This window comes from Mastigoproctus giganteus, chromosome 5 (genome assembly GCF_048544385.1).
Source record: "Mastigoproctus giganteus isolate SK-2022 chromosome 5, ASM4854438v1, whole genome shotgun sequence".
Taxonomy (NCBI): Eukaryota; Metazoa; Arthropoda; class Arachnida; order Uropygi; family Thelyphonidae; genus Mastigoproctus; species Mastigoproctus giganteus.
In genome coordinates, this window is record NC_143579.1 from 76,188,751 (window position 1) to 76,211,913 (window position 23,163).

The 23,163-nt window shown below is 36.5% G+C and overlaps 1 protein-coding gene across 1 annotated transcript in view; it reads right to left on the minus strand.

Moving 5' to 3' along the window:
• LOC150085504 (uncharacterized) overlaps positions 1-23,163 on the minus strand; it is a 934,283-nt gene that overhangs the window by 336,190 nt on the left and 574,930 nt on the right. Inside the window, exon 10 of the mRNA XM_090374582.1 lies at positions 4,536-4,748. Coding sequence (XP_090230708.1) covers positions 4,536-4,748 — 213 coding nt within the window. The remainder of the gene's footprint in view (positions 1-4,535; positions 4,749-23,163) is intronic.

Genomic DNA, 23,163 nt, shown 5'->3' on the forward strand with positions numbered 1-23,163 from the left:
ATTTGAGGGCCATAGGTTGGACACTACTGCTCCAGGGGATTCTGGATGTGAATGTTGCAGGGAGAGAAAAGAGAAGAGAAGTGTTCACACTTGTTGCTACCATAAATATTTCTTATTAACCAGGATTAACAGGACAAATCTCAAAGGTATATAGGCGCCTCCATAGCCAGGTGGGCAGGAGCAGCAGTGCGTAACACACGCTTCTTGACTAGATCGGGGTACGAGCCCGTGCCCACCAAATACGGAGAATGCAGAAAGGTCAGGGAATGACCATCGCATATCCCCGGAACAATATGGCCTTAGTTGCTAATGCTCCTAAAAACCAAATAACAAACAACAAACAAACAAAGGTATTATAGAACAGTCAGACATGCTGTGCAGTTGCTGGAACATATGTGTCATGGATAAATGATCCTTCCTAGTGAGAATCCTAGCAGACCTGTATACAAGATCACATGCCTGGATCATGGGGAATATTATGTAGGACAGTCAGCATATAGGTTTAAAGATAGTATGGAAGAGCATATAAGAGCAACAGAATAAGTTGGCTGATCATGGGAAATCTGCTGTGGCTGGGAAAAATTTTTTGGAGGAAAATCATGAAATTTCTCTAGGCAACGCATTACATGGTATAAGTATTGGCATGGAAATGGCAAGAGAGCTTACGAATCAGTTCTTCACAACATACTATCATTAACAGAGGTGAGTGATAGGGTTCATATTCATTCTGTACTCGAGGCTGTGATCCTTGTAACATATATTGAGTCGTGGTCCTGCTATCATATTTAATTATGTATTGTCACTGTAAATTTCCACTACTGCTAATAGCAAAGCTTTCAAAGGTGGCTGCCTTTGAAAACTTCACTGTTGTTTAATTGAATTTAACTCTAATATTTATATTTTTAATGCTTATAACTTTATAATTCTATCACTTTTGTTAATTATGTTTTACATTATATGCAGAGTTTTATCCCATCTTTATATCTGTATCTAGTGTTTTAATTTTTATTGAATATTTTGTCATATGTACAAATTTGGTTATTTATATTGCAGTTATTATGAATGACTATTTCCTAGGCCCAGTCTCCAATGCCTATTTGAAAAACACAAGACTCTCGTTATTACGTGATAAGACTTTAACACCCACTGAAATCAATGATTTTGTTATTAACAGGTACTGCTCCCAGCAGGCACTGTATTATTTATATAGGTAACTACCCCATCAGATATCAGATCAAGTAATACTTGAAGACCAACGCTAATACATAAAAATTGAAACATTACATGGCAAAAAATCCATAATTAGTTAAAGTGGGTTGGCAGGTAGTGTGCCCATCCAGACCAGTCAAGTCAAGTCAATTTATTGTGCTTATTTTTGGTATAGTCCAGGGTGCTCATAGGCACCCTAGGCCAGTAGTTTTCAACCGGGGTGCTGCAACAACATTCCAGGGGTGTCTCGTAATTTGGGTTTAAGTTACTTAAACTTATTATTATTTTTTAATTTATTTATATGTTTATTTCATTATAAAAAGGTGTACAGTATCTTTTTAATTTTGTGGTGATCTATAATTGATGTTTACTTAGTACCTCTATATAAAGAATAAAATTATATACTGTATATACAGGTTGTCTCAAAAATATTGGTACAAACGTTTAGGCGAGGTAGGTAACATCTAAAGGAATGTGAATTGCATAGGAACCCATAACCGGAAACGTCACGGGACAGTAGTAGCAGAGGCACAAGAAGCAGAAATTAGTGGCAAACATTTATTTGACATAATATTAACAATGGAGTATGAGATGGATGCATTTCATGATGTTACAACAAATGCTCGAAGGTTCCACCATGAGACGCGATGCATGCATGACACCGACGCAGCATGGATTGGCGGACACGGTCGAACACACCTGGAGTTTCTTTGACAGTAGCAGCAGCTCAGACGAGTCTCACCACGAGATCCATTTCCGTCTCTACAGGCAATTCATACATGATAGATTTGTGAATGAATGACTCTGGTTGAACTTAGCTTGCATTGAAGAGAAAAAAAAAAAAAAAAAGAAGAAGAAGAAGAAAGATATGTGTCAGTAGTAGTAATGACAAATAATACAAGGAAGCAAGCTTGTATAGCATCAGCAAAAAAAAAACCCTATACAGTCTACTCGTTCTTAACCTCCAAGAAATCTGTCTAATTGTTCCTTGAATTTATTCAACCCATCCACTGCCTGAAAGCAAACTTCCACACATTGATCCTGCAACCTTCCTTCCTCAACTTGATTTTATGTTCCTTGTGTGTAGTCTCAGCAAGTGGAAGAATGTCATTAACATTCAGCTTACTCAATCCATTCAACACCTCAATCAGATCTCCCACACAGGTGACTAGTCTCAAGATGCTGCAATTTGAGACCTGAAGCCTTTCTAGGTAAGAGCACCCTCTTGTTTCCTTCACCAATCGGCTGCTCTTCTCTGCACCCATTCCTGCAGATCAACATCCTTCCTAAAGAGAGGCTTCCAGGCCTGTATACAGATCTCAATGAGGCCTAATCGTGGCCTTATACAAAGGGATAATTGCCTCCTTATCCCTGCTAGAAAAGTTTCTGCATATCATTGACAAAAGCCCATGAGCTGTCCTGGCAGCATAGCTGCACTGCTCAGAGAATTTCACATCTAACTGCATAATTTCCCCCAGGTCTTTTTCATTCTCCACTATCCATAATTACAAATGTTGCACCTATATAAGTTACTTTAATTTGATGTCATAATTTCCCCAGTAAACTGCATGGTCTTATTGTGTATTTTACTGAGGAAATGTAAATGTAATATGGCACATGTTGTAGTAAGAGGTATCAATGTGAGAATGCATTTGAAAACAATAACTAAACAGTTGTTTAAATATAAAATTATACTTGATGTAATGAAAAATAAAACTTGATGTAAAAAATAATAAAGTATGGCTAAAATATTATTATAGTAAAAAAATAATAAATACATAAAATAAAATAAAAATTATAATAAATAAATAAACAAATAAAGAAAAAATTTGAAGTGCTCCAAAAATTTGGCCATCCAGTCAAATAAGACAGTAGTGTGAGGAACTAGTATACATGTATAGTGTAATAGAGGAATGAAGTGACAAGCAGTTGGTCATAAATAAGGTGAAGAACAGATTAGAAGCAGTAATGACAAACATATACCAATACTCTGTTGAAAAGGTACAATACTCGCACATGCGGGGATCAAAAATCCTCCGGTCCTATATTCTTTCCAATGCAATGCAAACATTTTCTGATATTCAATACAGCCAAATATCTGTTCAACACTGGAAGACATTCCTTGACTATGTCAACTGTGCTTCTAAAACGAGAAATCCCCTCCCCAAACCCAACTTTAATTTTTCAGTAATAAAGCTTTAGCATTTCATGTTCAATAAATACTAAAGATCATTATTCAGCACACTAGAGTGCCAGGACACAGCAGTTGGGAAATAATGAAACAGGTCATATCTTTACCAAAGAAACAATGGTGGTCCTTAATTATTATATCATTATCAGAACTGATTTCTACACGAGATTCTCAGAAATGATAGTTTATATAAAAAGGTCAGACTCGGATGAAAAATCACCCTATTCTTCCTTCCCTTCATTTGATTCTTCAAACCATTCAGGAGAGGTAATTTTATAGTTGTTTTACTATCATTTTACTATTTTTTATTAAGATAATAAAACAAAAGGACACCTTAATATCAGAAAGCAAATAAGTAAGTGCGGGAATTGAATAGAAGTATGTAAAGAATATACATGCACCAGCAATGCCCACAGCATGCTTAAACAGGTAAAAGGTTCTTGACTTTTTCATAATTTATTTCTGCAAACTATTAATAAAATAGTTTAAGTTAAAATATTAAGGGAGATATTTTGAAAATATATTAAAGCTCTAGCTATTTCCGCTACCCAATTTTTAGTTACTTTTTAGTATATTCCGTGCCTACGAGACAAATCATAACTAACTAAGGGTTAAGAAACTCGTGTACTCTCCTCCATAAAAGATTATTAATGTTTTATGTTGAAGACTCTTATCTAACATATCAATAAGAAATGTCCTGGAATTCAAGGTAAATGGGTCCAGGTAATGCTAGACCCCACAACAGTGAACCATGTTATCTAACACAATTTCACTCATTTTGTTTTCAGCATATCCACAACAATGTGCACAGAGCTTCCTCTGCAGGCACTGCTTTGAGACAAAACAGGGAAACTCAAAGCCATTAAGGAGATTTTAAAAGCAATATTCGAGAATAATTTTCAGGATGCTGTGCAAGAATGGAAGCAATATTCGGAAAAGTGCACCACATTCAAAGAAAAGCACTCAGAATAGGATCAAAAGGACACCAATATTAAAAAAAGTACATATTATTGAAAATAATTGAAATGATTTTATAAAATTCATTTTCAGTCTTTTTTAAATAGCCTTTTTATTTTACAATAATTTCTAATAACAGAAGCTAAATTTTATGACAGTACATATTACATCTGTTTACCTGATTCTATTTCACCACTGTCTGATTTTTCTCCTGGAAGTGGTAGTAATATAGCAGATATCTGCATGTTTTCATATTGCAAAATCCTAGTTTGCTTTTCATCCATGCTTGTTTCTGGGTCATCAGGTGGTTTAACCAAGAAACGACAATTGAAGGATCGACTTTTGTGATTAGAAGCACTACTTGCTTCAGATGACCAGCTAAACCCATTACCTAAATAACAAAAATTACATACATTTCAAAAATTTAAAAATTTAAATTGCTCTCTAAATTAAAACAGAGAAATTTATGCTGCTTGCTTCTGCAATAAGATCTTTAAAAGGTAAACATGACAAACACATTTCTCCTTTAATTTCTACAAAAGTGAATAATTTATTATTCCCTTTTCTAGAAATTAAAAGGGAATTTAAAATTTAAATTCTCTTTTAATTTCTAGAAAATTTGGCTACTATGCAGACAATTTGCTCAAATGCAGCTTAACTGGCTCAAGTTGCTTTTTTAATGATGCCTCACTAGTCATAACATGATTTTCCAATCAACTGATTACATTTATACTTGGTTTTATTCACTGAAATTACTCATAGGAATGCCTGAGAATATCCTAATGCAACCTTGGTGATTCCTTTCTACTTTCTCTCTCTCTCTCTCTCTCTCTCTCTCAGGGAACTTGGGAATTTTTTTTTTTTTTTTTTTTGGCTGGTGTAGCATAAGCCTCAGGCTTACTTGCTGGTGCAGCATAAGGTGCAGCCATATGGTGCAAGGAAGCCTGAGGCTTCCTTGCACCATATGGCTAATAATAAACCTGATATCATAAGTAAAAAAACTACCTGTTTCACCAATACCTAACTTTTAAATTGTGAAAGAATTCAGCAAGTTTCCTTACCCAACACTAAAACTTCTGAATCTAGCCAAATATCTGATAAAAATTTTAATTATATTTGATGCAAACTAAATAAAACCAATTTTATTTAGTTTGCATCAAATATAATTTGATGCAAACTTCCTACCACCCTAATTTTGATGCTCTCTATTATTTAACATTGATTAATTTCTTCTTTCCCTTTCAGCTCATGTACATATGATTGGCTTGTTAATTCAGCCTTTAATTATATATATATATATATATATATATATATATATATATTTTTTTTTAGGTTTTTAACATTCTTTTTCTTTTAATTTCTCATTCTCTTCTCTTGCCCTCTATTAGTCTTGGCACCTTGTGTTATTTACTTCTCCATCTTTTTGTATTTTTTATTAATTACTTATTTGGTCCTTATACACCGATTTTCCTACAGATAGATACCATTAAATAAAATGGACTACCATATATATATATATATATATGAACATAATGTGAATGAGCAGGTGGTAACTAAGTGCTGTGATAGCTGTCATAGCTGTCTCTGGTCCATGGTAATAACCTGGTAGGGAAACAATGGTTATATGCAAAATGAAACATAAATATATAAGGATAATTACTAAATCACTATGTCAAGCCAATTGTAGTAAAGATAGGTTGGACACATTGCAAAGGACTTTATCGAGGGCTAACCCTTACAATGTGTCCTCCTACAATTTGGCGAGCTATCAGTTTCTGTCATCATCTGCCTGTTATTCCTGACGAATGGTCAATCGATATCATAAGGATATCTGTAAGGTGACAACTAAGTTAAGTTAAGATTAAACTAGAATATAGTAGTGGACAGAAGATAAATAGTTAGGGAGGTAAACGAATTAAGGTGGTTAACAAGCTAGATGACTTTAGCCCGACCGATAGCCCAGACAACGAAATCAAAGTAAAAAGCAAAAAATCTTCTATCCACTACTATATTCTAGTTTAATCTTAACTTAACTTAGTTGTCACCTTACAGATATCCTTATGATATCGATTGACCATTCGTCAGGAATAACAGGCAGATGATGACAGAAACTGATAGCTCGCCAAATTGTAGGAGGACACATTGTAAGGGTTAGCCCTCGATAAAGTCCTTTGCAATGTGTCCAACCTATCTTTACTACAATTGGCTTGACATAGTGATTTAGTAATTATCCTTATATATTTATGTTTCATTTTGCATATAACCATTGTTTCCCTACCAGGTTATTACCATGGACCAGAGACAGCTATGACAGCTATCACAGCACTTAGTTACCACCTGCTCATTCACATTATGTTCATAGATATTAAGACTGATGTAATGTTTTATCTAGACATTGATGGCATTAATCAGCTCTTCTCTCCCTTGTCAGGTTCTTTGTTTAGGTTTTCACTGATTGTATCACCATTATAATTAATTATCTTACGTTTATAACTGTTAACTATTTGCCATATCCACTATATATATATATATATACACACACACACACACATATATATGTATATATACATACACTAATTGATATTTCTGTTCACTGCCTTTTTTTATTATTTTTTTTTTTTATTGTAAAATTTAAAACAGTAAAAAAGATAAGCAATCAATAATGACAAACAGAGCACGCACAAATTGCACAAGTGAGATACGGAGTCACAAGTGTACAAAGCTTAAAAAATAGGAATGACAAGTAGATTCTGAAAATTTACTTATGTTTTTCATATGATTGAAAATTTAATGGTAGGGGAAACAGATTTCACCATAATAACGGAAAAACCCCACAGAATTCTAGCTACAGATATTATTGCAAATGCAATAAGATCGAGTTTGCTAGCTATTTATAATTAGATTGCACTAACAAAGAAGCCTCAATAATTTTTATTGTTTTTATGGTAGTTACCATCAGAAATGTGCTCCTGTGCTCACGCATCTTGCTTCACGGAATTTCTGTTTGAACAGAAAAATGTGAGCCAAAAACGTGAGTCAGCCTACAATATTACCTGTTATCTTGTGAATAGAGTGAATGAAAACAGTGTGTCTCCGACCAATACAACTACAGTAAATGGGATATATAGCTCTCACACATTTGACATTTTTAAAGCTTCATAAAGTTGTACTTATTGCTGCACGTCACTTGGTTCCGGGTTTTGCGTTCATCTGGTGTTACTTGCAGACAAAATCGCACACAAATCAATGCAAAAAATGCATTATACTCTAATATATCAGTCATGTTGGAGCAAATTCGCGTTGCAAAAATGCGCATTACAGCAGAACTGACTGTAAAAATAAAAAATGTCAGTTTCACCAGTGAATAAAATAAAATGAAACACACTGGATTATTATCCCATGCTCAGTGAGGACTAAATTTCTACACTTGACTATACACCTTTAGTGTAAGATGGATTTCATATATAGAGAAAGTTTGTCATGAAATTATAGGAGAAACCATTATTCTTTTAGGAATAATGAAAGGCAAACCTGTAACTATGTTACTGGAATTTATATTTTACCAGACTTTATGTTATTTTTCAGTCCAATTGTTTTCCCATCCTTCTGGTGGGTGCAATGAATTCCTACAAAAAATAACATAAGAAAATTCCATTTTATAGAATTTTTTCCAGAATTTGTACTAACTTTTCTTGAAAAGTTGGCACAAAAATTGTTTTTAATCATAAGTTCCCCCTCTATATTTTTTGCTAGTGTTGTTGGGCTACTTTGGCCAATATAGTTAATTTGAAGTTCAAGGGTTCAAAATTCATCTATTTCAATTTAAATGGGTTCAAATTGTCTGTCCAAGTTCATAACATGTCAGTATTAATTAATCAATAGAAATTTGTAGTCAGTTGCTTTTAATTAACATTGTGCAGTATTTTCAAAATTCTCATTTAAAATATCAATGTTCACTTAGATTTGTTGTTGCAGACATTTGCAAATAGGGGGTTAATACATTAAAATCTAGTTAATATAAGAAAAATAACAACTGTGCTGTGGCAAAAGTCAGTAAATTTCTTATATGGGATAGGACTGCTAAATTTCATTTTTGATGCCAGAAGTCATACAGTTAAATGTAGTCCAGCTACACATAAAAATAAATGGTGTTGTTTATTATGCATAATTGTACATAACCTTCTAAGGAGAGGGTACAGCATCCATATTTTTGATGTTATTTTTTGTTTAATACTTTAAATTCAAGAAAAAAAGGGTGACTTTCTTTTTCCCTTTCCCTCTCTTTTTATTATTGCTTTCAGTAAAATTCATAACTAAGTATGAACTGTTTTTGCTAAGCTAGCTGGTGACCAGAATGAATTAACTTTAGAACAGCTAAGAGTGAAAAACAGAAAAAATCTGTTTATCACTCTGTTTATACTATTTTAAAAAACATGTTTGACTGAAGTTGTGAAATTTTAGCTTGGTTATTTTATTTTTATTTTTTATGCATGTGCACCTATATAAATGGCTATTTATGGAGAAGTTTAACCATGAAAGCTGCATGAAAGGAAAATATTACAAGCAAAAATATACTAAAATAAATAAAAGCATAATGGGGAAAAAAAATATATATATATTTTCAGAACATTAGTTCAAAGGTGAAGGCTTTTTACATCTTTTGTGCTTTAACTTGAAAAAGTAGTAGTGACAACAAAAGAGAATCACTTGAAGCAGATTCATGGTTAATTCTGTAAACAGCAACTTAATTTATGCAAACAAAAAATACACTTATTTCCACACAACCAAAGTACAATTCCACAACTGTAATTAAACATATTTTTAAAGCACTACCCACGCAACAGGCTCTCTCTCTCCCTTTTTTGAAGCTTAACTTTCATAAGAAAAGTTGCTTGAAAGTAACACCAAACTATTCAGCAATTCACCCAAGCGCTGTATGAGTAGCTTGCATAGTTGTAATTAAGCAAGAGTAGTTCAGTGCTATGTTACGAAATTTATTGAATGAATTGCAGTGCTAGAAGTGAGAAATGTCACCCTTGCATGTATTACAAATATTAAACAGCAAATAATATCCCAAAATACAGATACCTCGATTTTTCGACTATATTCATGGCGCCCATTTGGATATTTTGCGAGGTGATGCATGTGGGAATAAATATTTTGTTCACCAAATTTTTGAATACATGCAATATCTTAAATAAGTCAAGCCTGAATGATTTAGATATACAGGCGAGCCAATGTTTTGTGTAGAATTTGTACTGTTTTGATGTTTCAATAAATTAATGAAAATATTAAAAAATTGTGTATTACTTCAAAATCCAAAGGCGGTGCACTGGCTCCACCTTGCACCATGCTGCCAGCGCCCATGAGTGTATTGTCACACTACAGATGAGCGTTGGGTGTTTTGGTACAACCCACAGACAAAGCATTAGGACATACAGCGGACTTCAAAATCATCACCAAGGTCCAAAAAGTTTCATTCACTGAAGCCCAGGATCAAGGTGATGATCACATTTTTCAACAAACAAGGTGTGATTTGCAAGGAACATGTAACTGAAGGGAAGAGAGTAAATGCTGCATTCTATGTACAGGTGTTTCAAAGTGTACTGAAGAGCATTTCCCCGGTGAGGCTACAATTTTGAGAGAAAGGCAGCCAATTCTTTTTGCACAATAAGGCCCCTGATATTCTGCACTTGTTGCAAAAATATTTCTGATGAAACATAGCATTGTACAAATCAACCATCCATCCCCTACTGTCCCGAGCTAACACTAGCAGACTACTTTCCCAAGGTAAAAACTGCTCTCAAAGGAAAGAGATTTCAGGAAATTGGGGACACTAATAAAAATGTAACTGCTGAACTAAACATCATATCTTTGGATGCCTTCGCTGACATTTTTTTCAGAAACATTTAGAAAAGTATAATAAATGCATTCAATCAAGTGGTAATTACTTTGAACAAAAATAAAATCATTTTTGAGCTCCTTTATTTTGTGTTCTTTAATAGCACCAGTACAGGTGCTATAAAAGAACTTTATTGCCACACTTCATATGTTAAGACTTTTATTTTGGAACCTCTTTGGTTATAAAGTTAATATTGTTGTGCACAAAATTTACGTTTCCCCAATGTTTGTACTATGCAGATAAATATATAACATAAAATTTCATTAAAAATTAGGTTTTTAAAACTTAGTTGTGTTATATGCAATGTATCCTATGTTATCGATTTGGAACATATAAAATCTGTACATAGTTAATTTAACTTACCAGAAGTTCCCAAAATAGGGATTATATAATGTACATTTCCAACTTGTAAACTACAAATTTCTATTATATGTCATCTTCCCACAATGAATTGTGCTCTAATTGCACAATTCAGTGTGGTTTACAAGACATCAAGAGTTAGAAGAAAAGTAGGATGCTAGCAGGTCAGCTTTATCTTTTGCTGAGGTGTAGAACCTCAGATTTTAAGAGGAGGGGGGTACATATGGTGCTGTTTCTTGTATTCTGTCCATCTTGTGAACTCCTCTGACCGTTTGGTCGTCCCGGAGTATAAACAGAAAATTTATTTATTTATTTATAAAGGCAAAAGTTGCGGTCAATAGCTCTGGCAAGAGACCAGAATGCTCGACAACCATCTGGAAAATGTGCAAGTTTTTTACTCTTAACCTGTTCAAAATCTAGTTTGGACTGATTAATAACTGCTTTACAATTGTTGCAAGACTTAGTGGCAGAACATGAACTGGAGATTTCGATGCAAGCCAATTACAACATGCAAAATTCTTATCTTGAACAACCATAGCATGTTTATTGGAAAACAAAGGTTTAGATAATGGGTGAGATTTTACGGAGGGATGTGGAATAAAGGATTTCTTTCCTATAAAAATAATTGCATCTGAAGCTGAAATTATTCAGAACTACACATGTTGGCTTTCTAAGAGGCATATATCAACATCCACTGCCACCACTACTCATAAGAGCAGTGCTAGATCATTTTTACATAATACCAAAATTTATTTCTGTTACATCACACTTAACTGTATTATAATATATTATATAGTTGCCTCTAAGTAATGTTTATATATACACTGAGTTGGCTTTGTATTAGCAATGCCTACATAATATCTTGTAAGGCCACCTTTTGCCTGTAATAAAGCCCATACATGTGTTGGCATGGACCCCACAGGGTGTTTCAGGGTGTCCTGTGGTAGCAATACCCATGAGTTGCACAATGTGTCCAGTAAGGATCACACATTGTCAGGTGTATGGTCATGGCACTAAATTCCAGTAGGTCCCGAACGTGTCCAAGTGGGTATGGATCAGATGAGTTGGATGGCCCTGGAGGGGCAAAGAATTCAATGTAATGTTCTTGAAGCCACTCGGCAACATGCTGGGCCTTGTGACATGGTTGTTCCCATGCTGATAGATGCTGGAATTATTTGGATCATGAAAGCATTCTGTCGTGCCACTGATTAATGGTGATCAGAAGACCAAGGGCATGACATGAAGATAGTCCCCAAACCATAACACTACTACCTGCCAAACACCAACAGTCCATTCAGGTACCATGCACTCAAGTTGCAGATATGTCCATCATGATGATAGAGATAGAAACAGGATTTATCTGACCAGGCAACAGCTTTCCATGTCACTGGTCAAGGGTTGGTATTGATGATCCCATGCAAGGTGCAGTATCTTGTGTTTTGCAGTGAGCATGGGTATCCGTGATGGCTGCTGAATGCCATAGTCTATACAGGCTAATTTCCAACACATAGTCTCTATGAATATTGGGAATGCTATTCCTATGTTGTACTCAGTGGTTAGCTGGGCTACTGTGCTATGGCGCTGCTGTGTTACGACTACATATGAGGGGCGTTCAATAAATTATCTACCTAAGGCATTTCACATAGTTATATTTCGATGATTCATGATTTATCATGTTCCTAGATGTCTCAACTTGAATCATACTCATTTTGTTCCCACTATGTTTTTAGGTTGTGCTGCTGTAACAGAAAGAAGGAAGACATCTGTATCAAATTATGGATTTGCTGAAATTAGAGCACTGTTCAGTCATCGCATTTCTCAACAAAGAAGGAAATAGGCCAAAGGCCATTCATGAAAGGATGGTGGCTGTGTATGGCAACAGTATCGGGTTAAATTCTGGTCAAAACAATTCAAGTAGGGTAGAGAGTTCATCTAAGATGATTTACATTGAGGAAGGCCTGCAACAGTGACCAGTCTAGAAATGTGCCAAGCTGTGGAAACCTTTGTGCTGAATGACAGACATTTAAAGGTGTCCCAAATCTCTAGGGAATATGGTATATCTCCACGATATACCGTATTCCCATTATATATCAATATGATATATTTCCATCCTCAACAAACAGATTCTCAGATTTTTCTGAGAATCTGTTCATGGGGGATGGTTATAACTGCTGGAGGATTGGAATTTCTTCGTGGAGTCTCCTCTCAGGTTCCCAGATTTCTGACCTCAGTGCAAAAACAATTCAGAGTACGGTGTTGTAAAGAGAATTCAGAACTTTATGGAAGGAATCCTGAAACTTTCATCTCCAGAATTGTTATGAGTAATGAAACATGGGTTCATCACTGGGATCCTAAGACCAAGCAAGAATCAATGCGATGGAAGCACTGATTCTACCACACCCAAAAAAATCTTGGCCAGACCCTTCAGCTGGCAAGAATATGGCCACCATTTTTTGGGGATGTACATTCACTACTTGGAACACAAGCAGACAGCACTGGGGTGCCATATACATCCCTACTACAAAAAACTAAGGGATGTCATTAAGGAAAAATGACGGGGATGTGATGCCTCTTCAGGACAATGCACAGGTCACATGCCGTTGCTGCTTTGAGAGACTGAATCTAGGAAGTAATTAGGAAGCAATTATCCCGTTCTATAAGCCAATGGTCAGGTCACTTCTTGAGTACTATACAGGCCTGGAGGCATCATTTTAGGAGGGATGGAGACTTGCTGGGACTAGTGCACAAAAGGGAAATGACACTGGTGAAGAGAACGAAAAGTTAGTGTTACCAAGACAAGCTTCATTTCTGCAAATTGCAGTCTAGAGATGAGACAAACCACCCCAGGGGCTCACATATGGTGAGTACGGGCTTGGCACACCCAGGGTCCTGAGCTGGATATCATCATTCTTCTCTTTCTTGGTAATTCCTTTCTACTTCTCTCTCACTCTCTCTCTCTCTCTCTATCTCAGGGTAACTTGGGAATTTTTTTTTTTTTTTTTTTGCTGGTGCAGCAAAAACCTCAGGCTTCCTTGCACCATATGGCTGCTAATAATTATAATAACTGTGAAGTGATCTGATTAAGGTGTTTAAGGCTTTGAATGGATTGTGTATGGTCAATGCTGAAGACATTCTTCCTGTAGCATAGACTGCACACATGAAGGGGCATAAATTCAAACTGAAGAAGGATGGTTGCATGAGAGATGTGTGGAGGTTTGCCTTCAGCCAGCAGATAATGGATTGCTATAAAATACTTCCATCTGATGTTGTGGAGGTAGATAGTGAATAAATTCAAGGAAGAAATAAAAAAGGCAGTTTAGTGGATGAACAGATGATGTGTCAGCGTTTTTTTTTTTTTTTTTTTTTTTTGAAGCATTATAAGCTTGCTTTCTTGTATTATATGCCACTACTACTACTACTACTACTACTACTACTATTAATAATGGTAAAGAGGATGAAGAATACAGTAGAGGCAAAAATTCCAAACATGACTGATAGATAGCATCATACTGATAAAATGTTACAACATTTAGATGTGCTGTGGTCACAATGTCCATCCTCCAATGGAAGGTCCAAACAGTAGTACAGGATTATGTAGGTGAGAAGAAAGGTTATTGGATTGTGTATATTATATGGTGTAGTAAGAGGTATCAACTTGAGAATACATTTAAAAAACAATAACTAAACAATTGTTTAAGTATAAAATTATACTTGATGTAATGAAGTATATGTCCAAAATATTATTATAATAAAAAAATAAATAAATAAAATAAAAATTATAATAAATAAACAAATAAATAAAAAAAATTTAAGAGCTAACCCTGTCAAATAAGACAGCAGTGTGAGGAACCAGTATACATGTAGAATGTAATAGAGGAACTTCATTCCTTTATTACATTTCTTCACCTTATTTATGACTGACAACCAGTCGGTCATAAATAAAGTGAAGAACAGATTAGAAGCCGTAATGTGAAATTTGACAAATACATACCACTACTCTGTTGAAAAGGTACAATACTTGCACATGTGGGGATTAAAAATCCTCCAGTCCTATATTCTTTCCAACATTCATTCATTATGTCCTATAGTCATTGGTATAGTTTAGGGCTAAAGCCTCAGGTTACGTAAATAGTTTAACTAATGTACAAATTGGTGCATTTGCATCATTTCTGTAGATAGCCAACTACATAAGTAGTTATAAATATAGTTTAACTAATGTACTAACTTGTACATTAGTTAAACTATTTACGTAACCTGCGGCTTTAGCCCTAAACTATACCATAATCTAAATATCTAAATCTGGCTTATAGTAGTAGTAGTAGTAGTGGCATGTGATACAAGAAAGCAAATGTATGAGCTTATGCAGCATCAGCCAAAAAAAAAAAAAAAATCACACCATTCCCTCCAAATGCCTATCCAGTTCCTCCTTAAATTTATTCAACCTATCAACTTCCACAACGATGGAAGTTTGTTCCAGCAATTAACCACCTGCTGGCTAAAGGCAAATTTCCGCATGTCTATTCTATATCTGTCTTTTCTTAATTTGAATTTATGCCCCCTTAGGTTCGTAATCTGAACAAGTGGAAGGATCCCATCAGAATTCAGCGTGCTCAACCCATTCAAGGCCTTATATACCTCAATCAGATGACCGCGCAGGTGCCTAGTCTCAAGCCACTGCAATTTTAAGAACTTAAGCCTCTCTTGATAAGAGGAACCCTTCATTCCCTCACCAATCTTGTTGCCCTTCTCTGTACACAGCAAGTAAATCTACATCCTTCCTAAAATGAGGCCTCCAGACCTGTATGCAGTACTCAAGGCGTGGTCTGACCATTGCCTTATACAGAGGGATAATCACCTCCTTTTCCCTGCTAGCAAAATTCCTATATATCATTGACAAAACCCCATGACCTGACCTGGCAGCCTGTCTGCATTGCTCAGAAAACTTCATATCTGCCTGCACAATTACTCCCAGGTCTTTTTCATTTTCAACCACCTTAAGTGTAGTACCACACAGTTGGTACTTTTCTGGGGTTACTTCTACCCATATGCAGTACTTTGCATTTGTCAAGGTTAAACTTCAGTTGCCACTTCTTAGCCCATTTGCCATTACTGTCATTAACAACCCTACCAACCTTTGTATCATCTGCAAACTTCGACATTAAGCCTGATATACCTTCATCAATATCATTGATAAATATACAAAACAACAGTGGACCTAACACCGAATCCTGTGGGACTCCACTAAGAACATTAGTCCAAGAAGAGCAGCACCCATTGATTACCACCCTCTGTCTTCTCGCACTTAACCATCCTTTTATCCATTGTAGCAACTTATCCTTAATACCATTTCGCTCCAAATGCGCAACAGTGTCAAAAGCTTTCCTGAAATCCAAATATATTATATCAGAATTATTTTTTGCATCCAGTTCCTTTGTAACCACATCATAATATCCTACCAAATTTGTCAGACAAGACTTTCCCTTAACAAACCCATGCTGTGTCTGAATTATTGCTGCAGTCTTGTCTAGATGATCCTGCAATACATCTTTAACCAGCGACTCCATTATTTTACCCGGAACAGAAGTAAAACTAACTGGTCTGTAATTACTCGTGTCACCCTTCGATCCCCCTTTGTGAATTGGGGATACATTTGCACATCTCCAGTCTGTGGGAACCTCCGCTGAGGCCAAGGATGCTCTCATAATTATGGCTAAGGGTTTGCTTAGTTGCTTTGCCTTCTCCTTTAATATAACTAGATAGATCCCATCCACCACAGGTGCTTTTCTTACGTTTAACTTCAACAATTCCTCTTCCACTTTGCTCTCAGTTATTACAAAATCATTATGTTACCTATTTATGGACTAATTCAATGGAAAGGTTCGGTGAAACACAAGTAGTTGCTCTTGACATCTCAAAGGTTTTGGATCGTGTTTGGCATAAAGGTCTTCTAAACAAGCTTCCATCTTATGGTTTGCCAACTGTTTTTAGTAATTGGTTATCCAGTTTTCTCTCTGATCGCTCACTGAGGGTGATGGTAGATGGCTCTCTGTCTTCTAACTTCTCCACTAATGCTGGTGTCCCCCAAGGTTTAGTTCTTTCTCCCACTCTTTTCCTCTTGTATATTAATGACCTTCTTCCATTTACTGGAAATCCTATCCATAGTTTTGCCAATGATAGCATATTGCATTCCACTTTCCATTTGAGAAACCTTGTCCTGCTCAATCAGCTTCAATTTTTCGAAAATATGCTACCAACACCTTAAATGCAGATCTTCAGGTAATTCTCCAGTGTGGCAAAGACAACTTAGTTGATTTCACCCTTCTAAAACTCAGTCTTGTCTTATATCTCGCAAAAAGGATTCTTCTGCTCCTATGCTTATCTTTAGTGACACTCCGATTCCTAGACAAAATGATATATCTCTTTTGGGGATTAGCCTGACTTCTAATCTCTCTTGGCACAAGCACATTACAAATATTGCTTCCTCTGCATCTAAAAAACTTGGTTTTCTCTTTCGCTCTCAGCGTTACTTTTTTTCCAAACAGCTGCTCACTTTGTATAAATCGCAAATCCGCCCTGCCATGGAATATTGTTCCCACATCTGGGGTGGTGCCCCCAAAACCTCTCTCAGGCTTCTTGATTCCATTCAGAAGAGGGCAGTTAGGTTAATTAATGATTCATCTCTAACAAAGTCTCTCCACTCGCTTTCTCATAGACGTACTGTTTCTGCTGCATGCCTCTTCTACAGATACTTCCATGGGCACTGTTCTTCTGAATTGGCTTCTATAATTCCCGCTCTCTCTTTCAAAACAGTCCGAACACGTGCCGCCACCAGCCAACATCCATTTACTGTCCAACTTCAAACCCACAGAACCAACTTTTCATCTTCCTCATTTATTCATTCAACTGCCGTTTTCTGAAACAACCTTCCTTCATACGTATTTCCTGAAAATTACAATCTACAGAAGTTCAATTCCAATGTCAACAAATATCTTTGTTGACATTGGAATTGAACTGATGCTGACTGATTGCAGCATTTGTTTTTGGACTAGTTTGGAAGAGTAATACAGGTCGACCATCACTAATCCAGTCACCAGTAATCCGGTTCTACCGCTAATTCGGACATAATTTCCACGAACGTAATTTCAAATTTCCCCGGTCGGTGCACCGACCTGCTGTTACTGTTTTGGTGGCACTGGTTGCAGGATCAGCTGTTGGCGCAAACTTGTAAACACCGGAAAGCCAGTCCCACTTGTTTTTCTGCATTTATTATTATAACCCGCTCACATTTAGCCCCAGCCTTGGTTCCAATGCATAAAGGCAGTTCCTCTCGTGGTGTAAAACACAAACGCCATACATTGTCCATAATAGATAAAGATGAACTTCTGAAAAAACTTGAGAGCGGTGTGTTTGTGAGAAGTTTAACTCTGCTGAATTGTAAATTCCAGCAATTCCTCACAGTTCCTCTTATTTTAGTAAATTTCTTTTAGCCACTCCTTTTTAGATTTTTTTTTTTTTTTTTTTTTAAAACACACTTGTACAAATTTGCAAAAAAACACAAAACAATATGATGGATAATACAGCGTGCTGACGAACTTGTCTTCACAAAATCTCTAACGATACTGACAAACGTATTGTGACGTTTGAGAGTTTATTTTACCGCAATTAGTTTTATTGCAGCACTCGTCATGCATATGATAAAGTATGCCACAAACGACCTTCGTCTGTATGCAGTAATAGTGTCACATGTATGTGGCTGACGCGGCTTCTCAAGATTTAACCTACTGGGTCACGTCGGCCACATATATGCGACATAAAAAAAGACTGTTTTTGATATTTTAAGCAAAAAAATGACAACACTGATATTACAATATTTATTTTAGAATTACTAATCAAATTATTTGCTAAATATTTTTTGGCCCCTGGGGAATTTTTTCTTATAAACTAGCTTGGCAGTCATGTTAAAGGTAGGATGAGGTTGTAAGCTGTTGAGTAAACTGTATGTGCTAAAATAACCACCAGTGATCTGATAAACCCACTAATCCAGCACTCTACATGTCCCAACCCTGCCGGATTAGTGATGGTCGACTTCTAGTAGTATCAGAGAGGATACAATACAAGAAAGATATAAGATCGATACATAGAAAGATACACAGATATAAGGAATGCAGAACTGGAATTTGGGGAGTACAACGTCTACAGAAAGGACAGGCAAGATAGGAAGGGAGGAGGGGGTTATGCTATTAGTTAAGAAACATATAAAATCCAAGGAAGTGAAGTCAGTCGACATCACTGGACAGTGCAGTGTCGAGTCAGTTTGGTGTGACATAAGCATTGGGAGATCAAAATTGAGAGTAGGAGTGTGCTATAGGCCTAATGACTCTGATGAGTATAATAAGTAACTGTACAGGGAAATAGAGTGGGCCAGTAAATCAGAGTCTTATAATGGGGGATTTTAATTTCCGAGATATTTACTGAAATTTGTGGGTTGGTCACTCACACACTAGCAAGGCTTTTATGGATTTATTGGATGATTGTTCTCTACATCAGCATGTTCGGGAGGCAACTAGAGGGAGTAATACTCTTGATTTGATTATCAGTAGTGATTCTTCATGAATTAAGAATCTGCAGATAGAGGAGCAACTAAGTGGCAGTGATCACAGTGTGCTGAAGCGGGATTTACTCAAAGAGGTAACTACCATCAAGGGTAAAGGGAAGGGTTTTTGCTTTCGTAAAGGCGACTATGATGGTCTGAGACGGTATTTAAATTCTATACAGTGGGACCAACTGATGATGTTACCAACAGCAAATTCAAAATAGGAAGAATTCAAAGAACGTATCTTGGAAGCTACTAGGCTTTACATACCAACTAAGAAATATTGTTCAAGGTTTAGGCCTAAATGGATGTCAGATGAACCAATGAGACATATGGCAGAGAAGAAAAATGCATGGGATACATATAAATTAACACGTGACACAGAAGCCTATGATAGATATAAGCTGATCTGTAACCAAGTTACAAAGGAGGTTAGGCAGGTGAAGGCAAATTACGAGAAATCTTTGGCAAGGGATGCAAAGAAAAACAGAAAGGAGTTCTTCACTTATGTAAACTCTAGAAGGAAGGAGATGAATCAGATTGGTGCACTTGATATCGATGGGTCAACTGTTGATGATCCTGCTCAGGTAGCTAACAAAGTAAATAGGTAGCTAACAAAGGAAGAGGGCATTAGGAGGCTAGTAGGGGCCAGACGTGTTCAAAGCCGCTGAGTGGATTTTTCTTATTTATTGATTTGAAATTATTGTTTTTCTAAAACTTTTGATTTAAATTTACTAGTATAGCATTATTTTGTGATATTTCTGATTAATCTGGTGTATTTATTCTTTACTCGGCCTTGTAATTGCATAAAAGTATCGGTAAGGGTATCAAATCCACGTGTTACAAGTTACAATCTGCTGAACGAGAAGTTTTTTAAGCCATATTTAGCCGCTTATTGAATATTTTTTACATCAAATTATTTTTTGTAAGTAGCTTATAGACGTTAGTTTATTCTGAATTGAGACAGCGAGATTTGAAAGTTAATTAATACTTAAGTGTCCATAGATTACCGTTCATAACTTCCCGCCTTTGTCTTTGTCATACGATCGTTATATATCAAACCTAGATAGCTTTAGTATAGTATAGGTTATAATATTTTCAGCAATCGGTAAAATCTATTAAACTTGTTGAACTTCGTTGGCATTTAAACTGCACTTTTAACTAAATACATATATCGACTTAGATTACATACGTAATATAATTAATTTATACATAACTGATACGGAAGTTATATAAAGGGAACTCGGAGATAATTAATACTTGACACTAAAAAATATATATCCCGTTATAACTGTGTTGGGAGATAAGTTAGGGTTATAAACTGAAATTGAAATTTTATTTAAATTAAAAGTAATCATGACTCAGACCAGAGCAGCAAAACAAAAGGCTCAAGCTAATGGAAGTGCTATGGCTCAGAGGAGAACTGAGGGGGGGCAGTTGCCTTCTGAATCACAGCCTTCTGAAATGCACAGCTTGAATGATGTTTGTGGAGCATTCAGGTATGGGACATGATATTGCCATGGGGGATGCCTTTGTGTGTGCGCGATGCAAGTAGTGTATCGAAATCAGGCAACAACTCAGCATTCTTATGGGTCTATATGAGAGCTTGAAGGACAGGGTGGATGCCCTCGAAGGAACTAAATTGAGGGCCCATCAAGCTCACAGCTGCCCACATCAACGCCAGAGCTTGCACCTGGTCATCGTGAAACACAGCAGCAACCCCCAAGGCAGAATGCGCTGGTCCCAAAGGAACTAGTAGTTGTTGGTGACTCTATTGTCAGGGAAACTGGGAACATGCTTTGTAAAAAGAATAGGTGGAACAGGACCAGGGTATGTCTGCCAGGGGCAAAGGTTGATGACGTTGTAGAGCAGATATCATCTTTTAAGGGCACAAAAGGTGATATAGTTGTACATGTTGGCACTAATGATATCAAGAATAAGAAACCGGCAGAATTGCTTAACAAGTACAGGTCACTGTTGAAAAAAAGCCGTGAAATAGGGCTGAATTTGAAAGTGTCTGCAATTCTAACCAGACACGACAGGAGGGAGTATATGATGAGAGCCTTGTAGATCAATTCGGCCCTGGAAAGATTGTGCAAGACTCAAGGGGTAGAATTTTTTTCAGCCTGGACTGTACTTGTTAACAGGAGAGATTGTTTCTTCAGGGATGGGATACACTTAAATAGAAAGGGTGCAAGAATATTTGCTGATGCTATCAAGGCAGTGTTAGGTGGTTCGGAAAACTGCTAGCTTGGGGTGATACAAAGACGAATAGATTAACAGTAGCCACTGGCAGAGGTGAAAGAGATTCTTGCACTGCTTCTATTGGAATGAACAGAAGCCTGAAAAACAAGATTCAGGATATTTCAGAGACTGCTGGGAGTCATTGCAGTACAAGTAAACGCATGGGTTGTGTTAGGGTAGCTAAGAATAGAAATAGGTGCATGTATACTTGCGTGTACACCAATGCTAGGAGTTTAGTAAATAAATTTGATGAATTTGAGGTATTGCTAAAAACATCAAAGGCAGATATTGTTGGGATATCAGAGACTGGTGTCACACAGATATAAGGAATGCAGAACTGGAATTTCGGGAGTACAACGTCTACAGAAAGGATAGACTGGATAGGAAGGGAGGAGGAATTATGCTATTAGTTAAGAAATACATAAAATCCAAGGAAGTGAAGCCAGTGCACATCACTGGTCAGTGCAATGTCGAGTCAGTTTGGTGTGACATAAGCATTGGGAGATCAAAATTGAGAGTAGGAGTGTGCTATAGGCCTAATGACTCTGATGAGTATAATAAGAAACTGTACAGGGAAATAGAGTGGGCCAGTAAATCAGAGAGTCTTATAATGGGAGATTTTAATTTCCCAGATATTCACTGGAATTTGGGGGCTGGTCACTTACACACTAGCAAAGCTTTTGTGGATTTATTGGATGATTGTTTTCTACATCAGAATGTTCGGGAGGCAACTAGAGGGAGGATTACTCTTGATTTGATTATCAGCAGTGATTCTTCATGCATTAAGACTCTGCAGATAAATGAACCACTAGGTGGCAGTGATCACAGTGTGCTGAAGTGGGATTTACTCAAAGAGGTAACTACCATTAGGGGTAAAGGGAAGGGTTATTGCTTTCGTAAAGGCGACTACGATGGACTGAGACAGTATTTAAATTCTATACAGTGGGACCAACTGATGATGTTACCAACAGCAAATGCAAAATGGGAAGCATTCAAAGAACTTATCTTGGAAGCTACTAGGCTTTACATACCAACTAAGAAATATTGTTCAAGATTTAGGCCTAAATGGATGTCAGATGAACTAATGAGGCATATGGCAGAGAAGAAACATGCATGGGATACATACAAATTAACACATGACACAGAAGCCTATGATAGATACAAGTTGATCTGTAACCAAGTTACAAAGGAGGTTAGGCAGGTGAAGGCAGATTACGAGAAATCTTTGGCAAGGGATGCAAAGAAAAACAGAAAAGAGTTCTTTAATTATGTAAACTCTAGAAGGAAGGGGATGAATCAGATTGGTCCACTTGATATCGATGGGTCAACTTGATATAGATGATCCTGCTCAGGTAGCTAACAAACTAAATAAATATTTTGCATCGACATTCACACATGAGGAGTTATTTAGCGAGGGAAAAGCCAGAGGTGTATTCAACTCTAGCAGTAAGCTAGAGAATCTTGTAATATCTGAGAGTAAAGGGGAGGAGAAATTGTTGAAGATAAACACAAGAAATGCACCCGGGGTGGATGGGAGCTATCCAGTTATATTAAAGGAGGCAGCAGAGGAAGTAAGCAAACCCTTAGCCATAATTATGAGAGCTTCCTTGGACTCAGGGGAGGTACCCACAGACTGGAGATGTGCAAATGTGACCCCAATTCACAAAGGAGGATCAAAGGCTGACACAAGCAATTACCTGTGAGTTT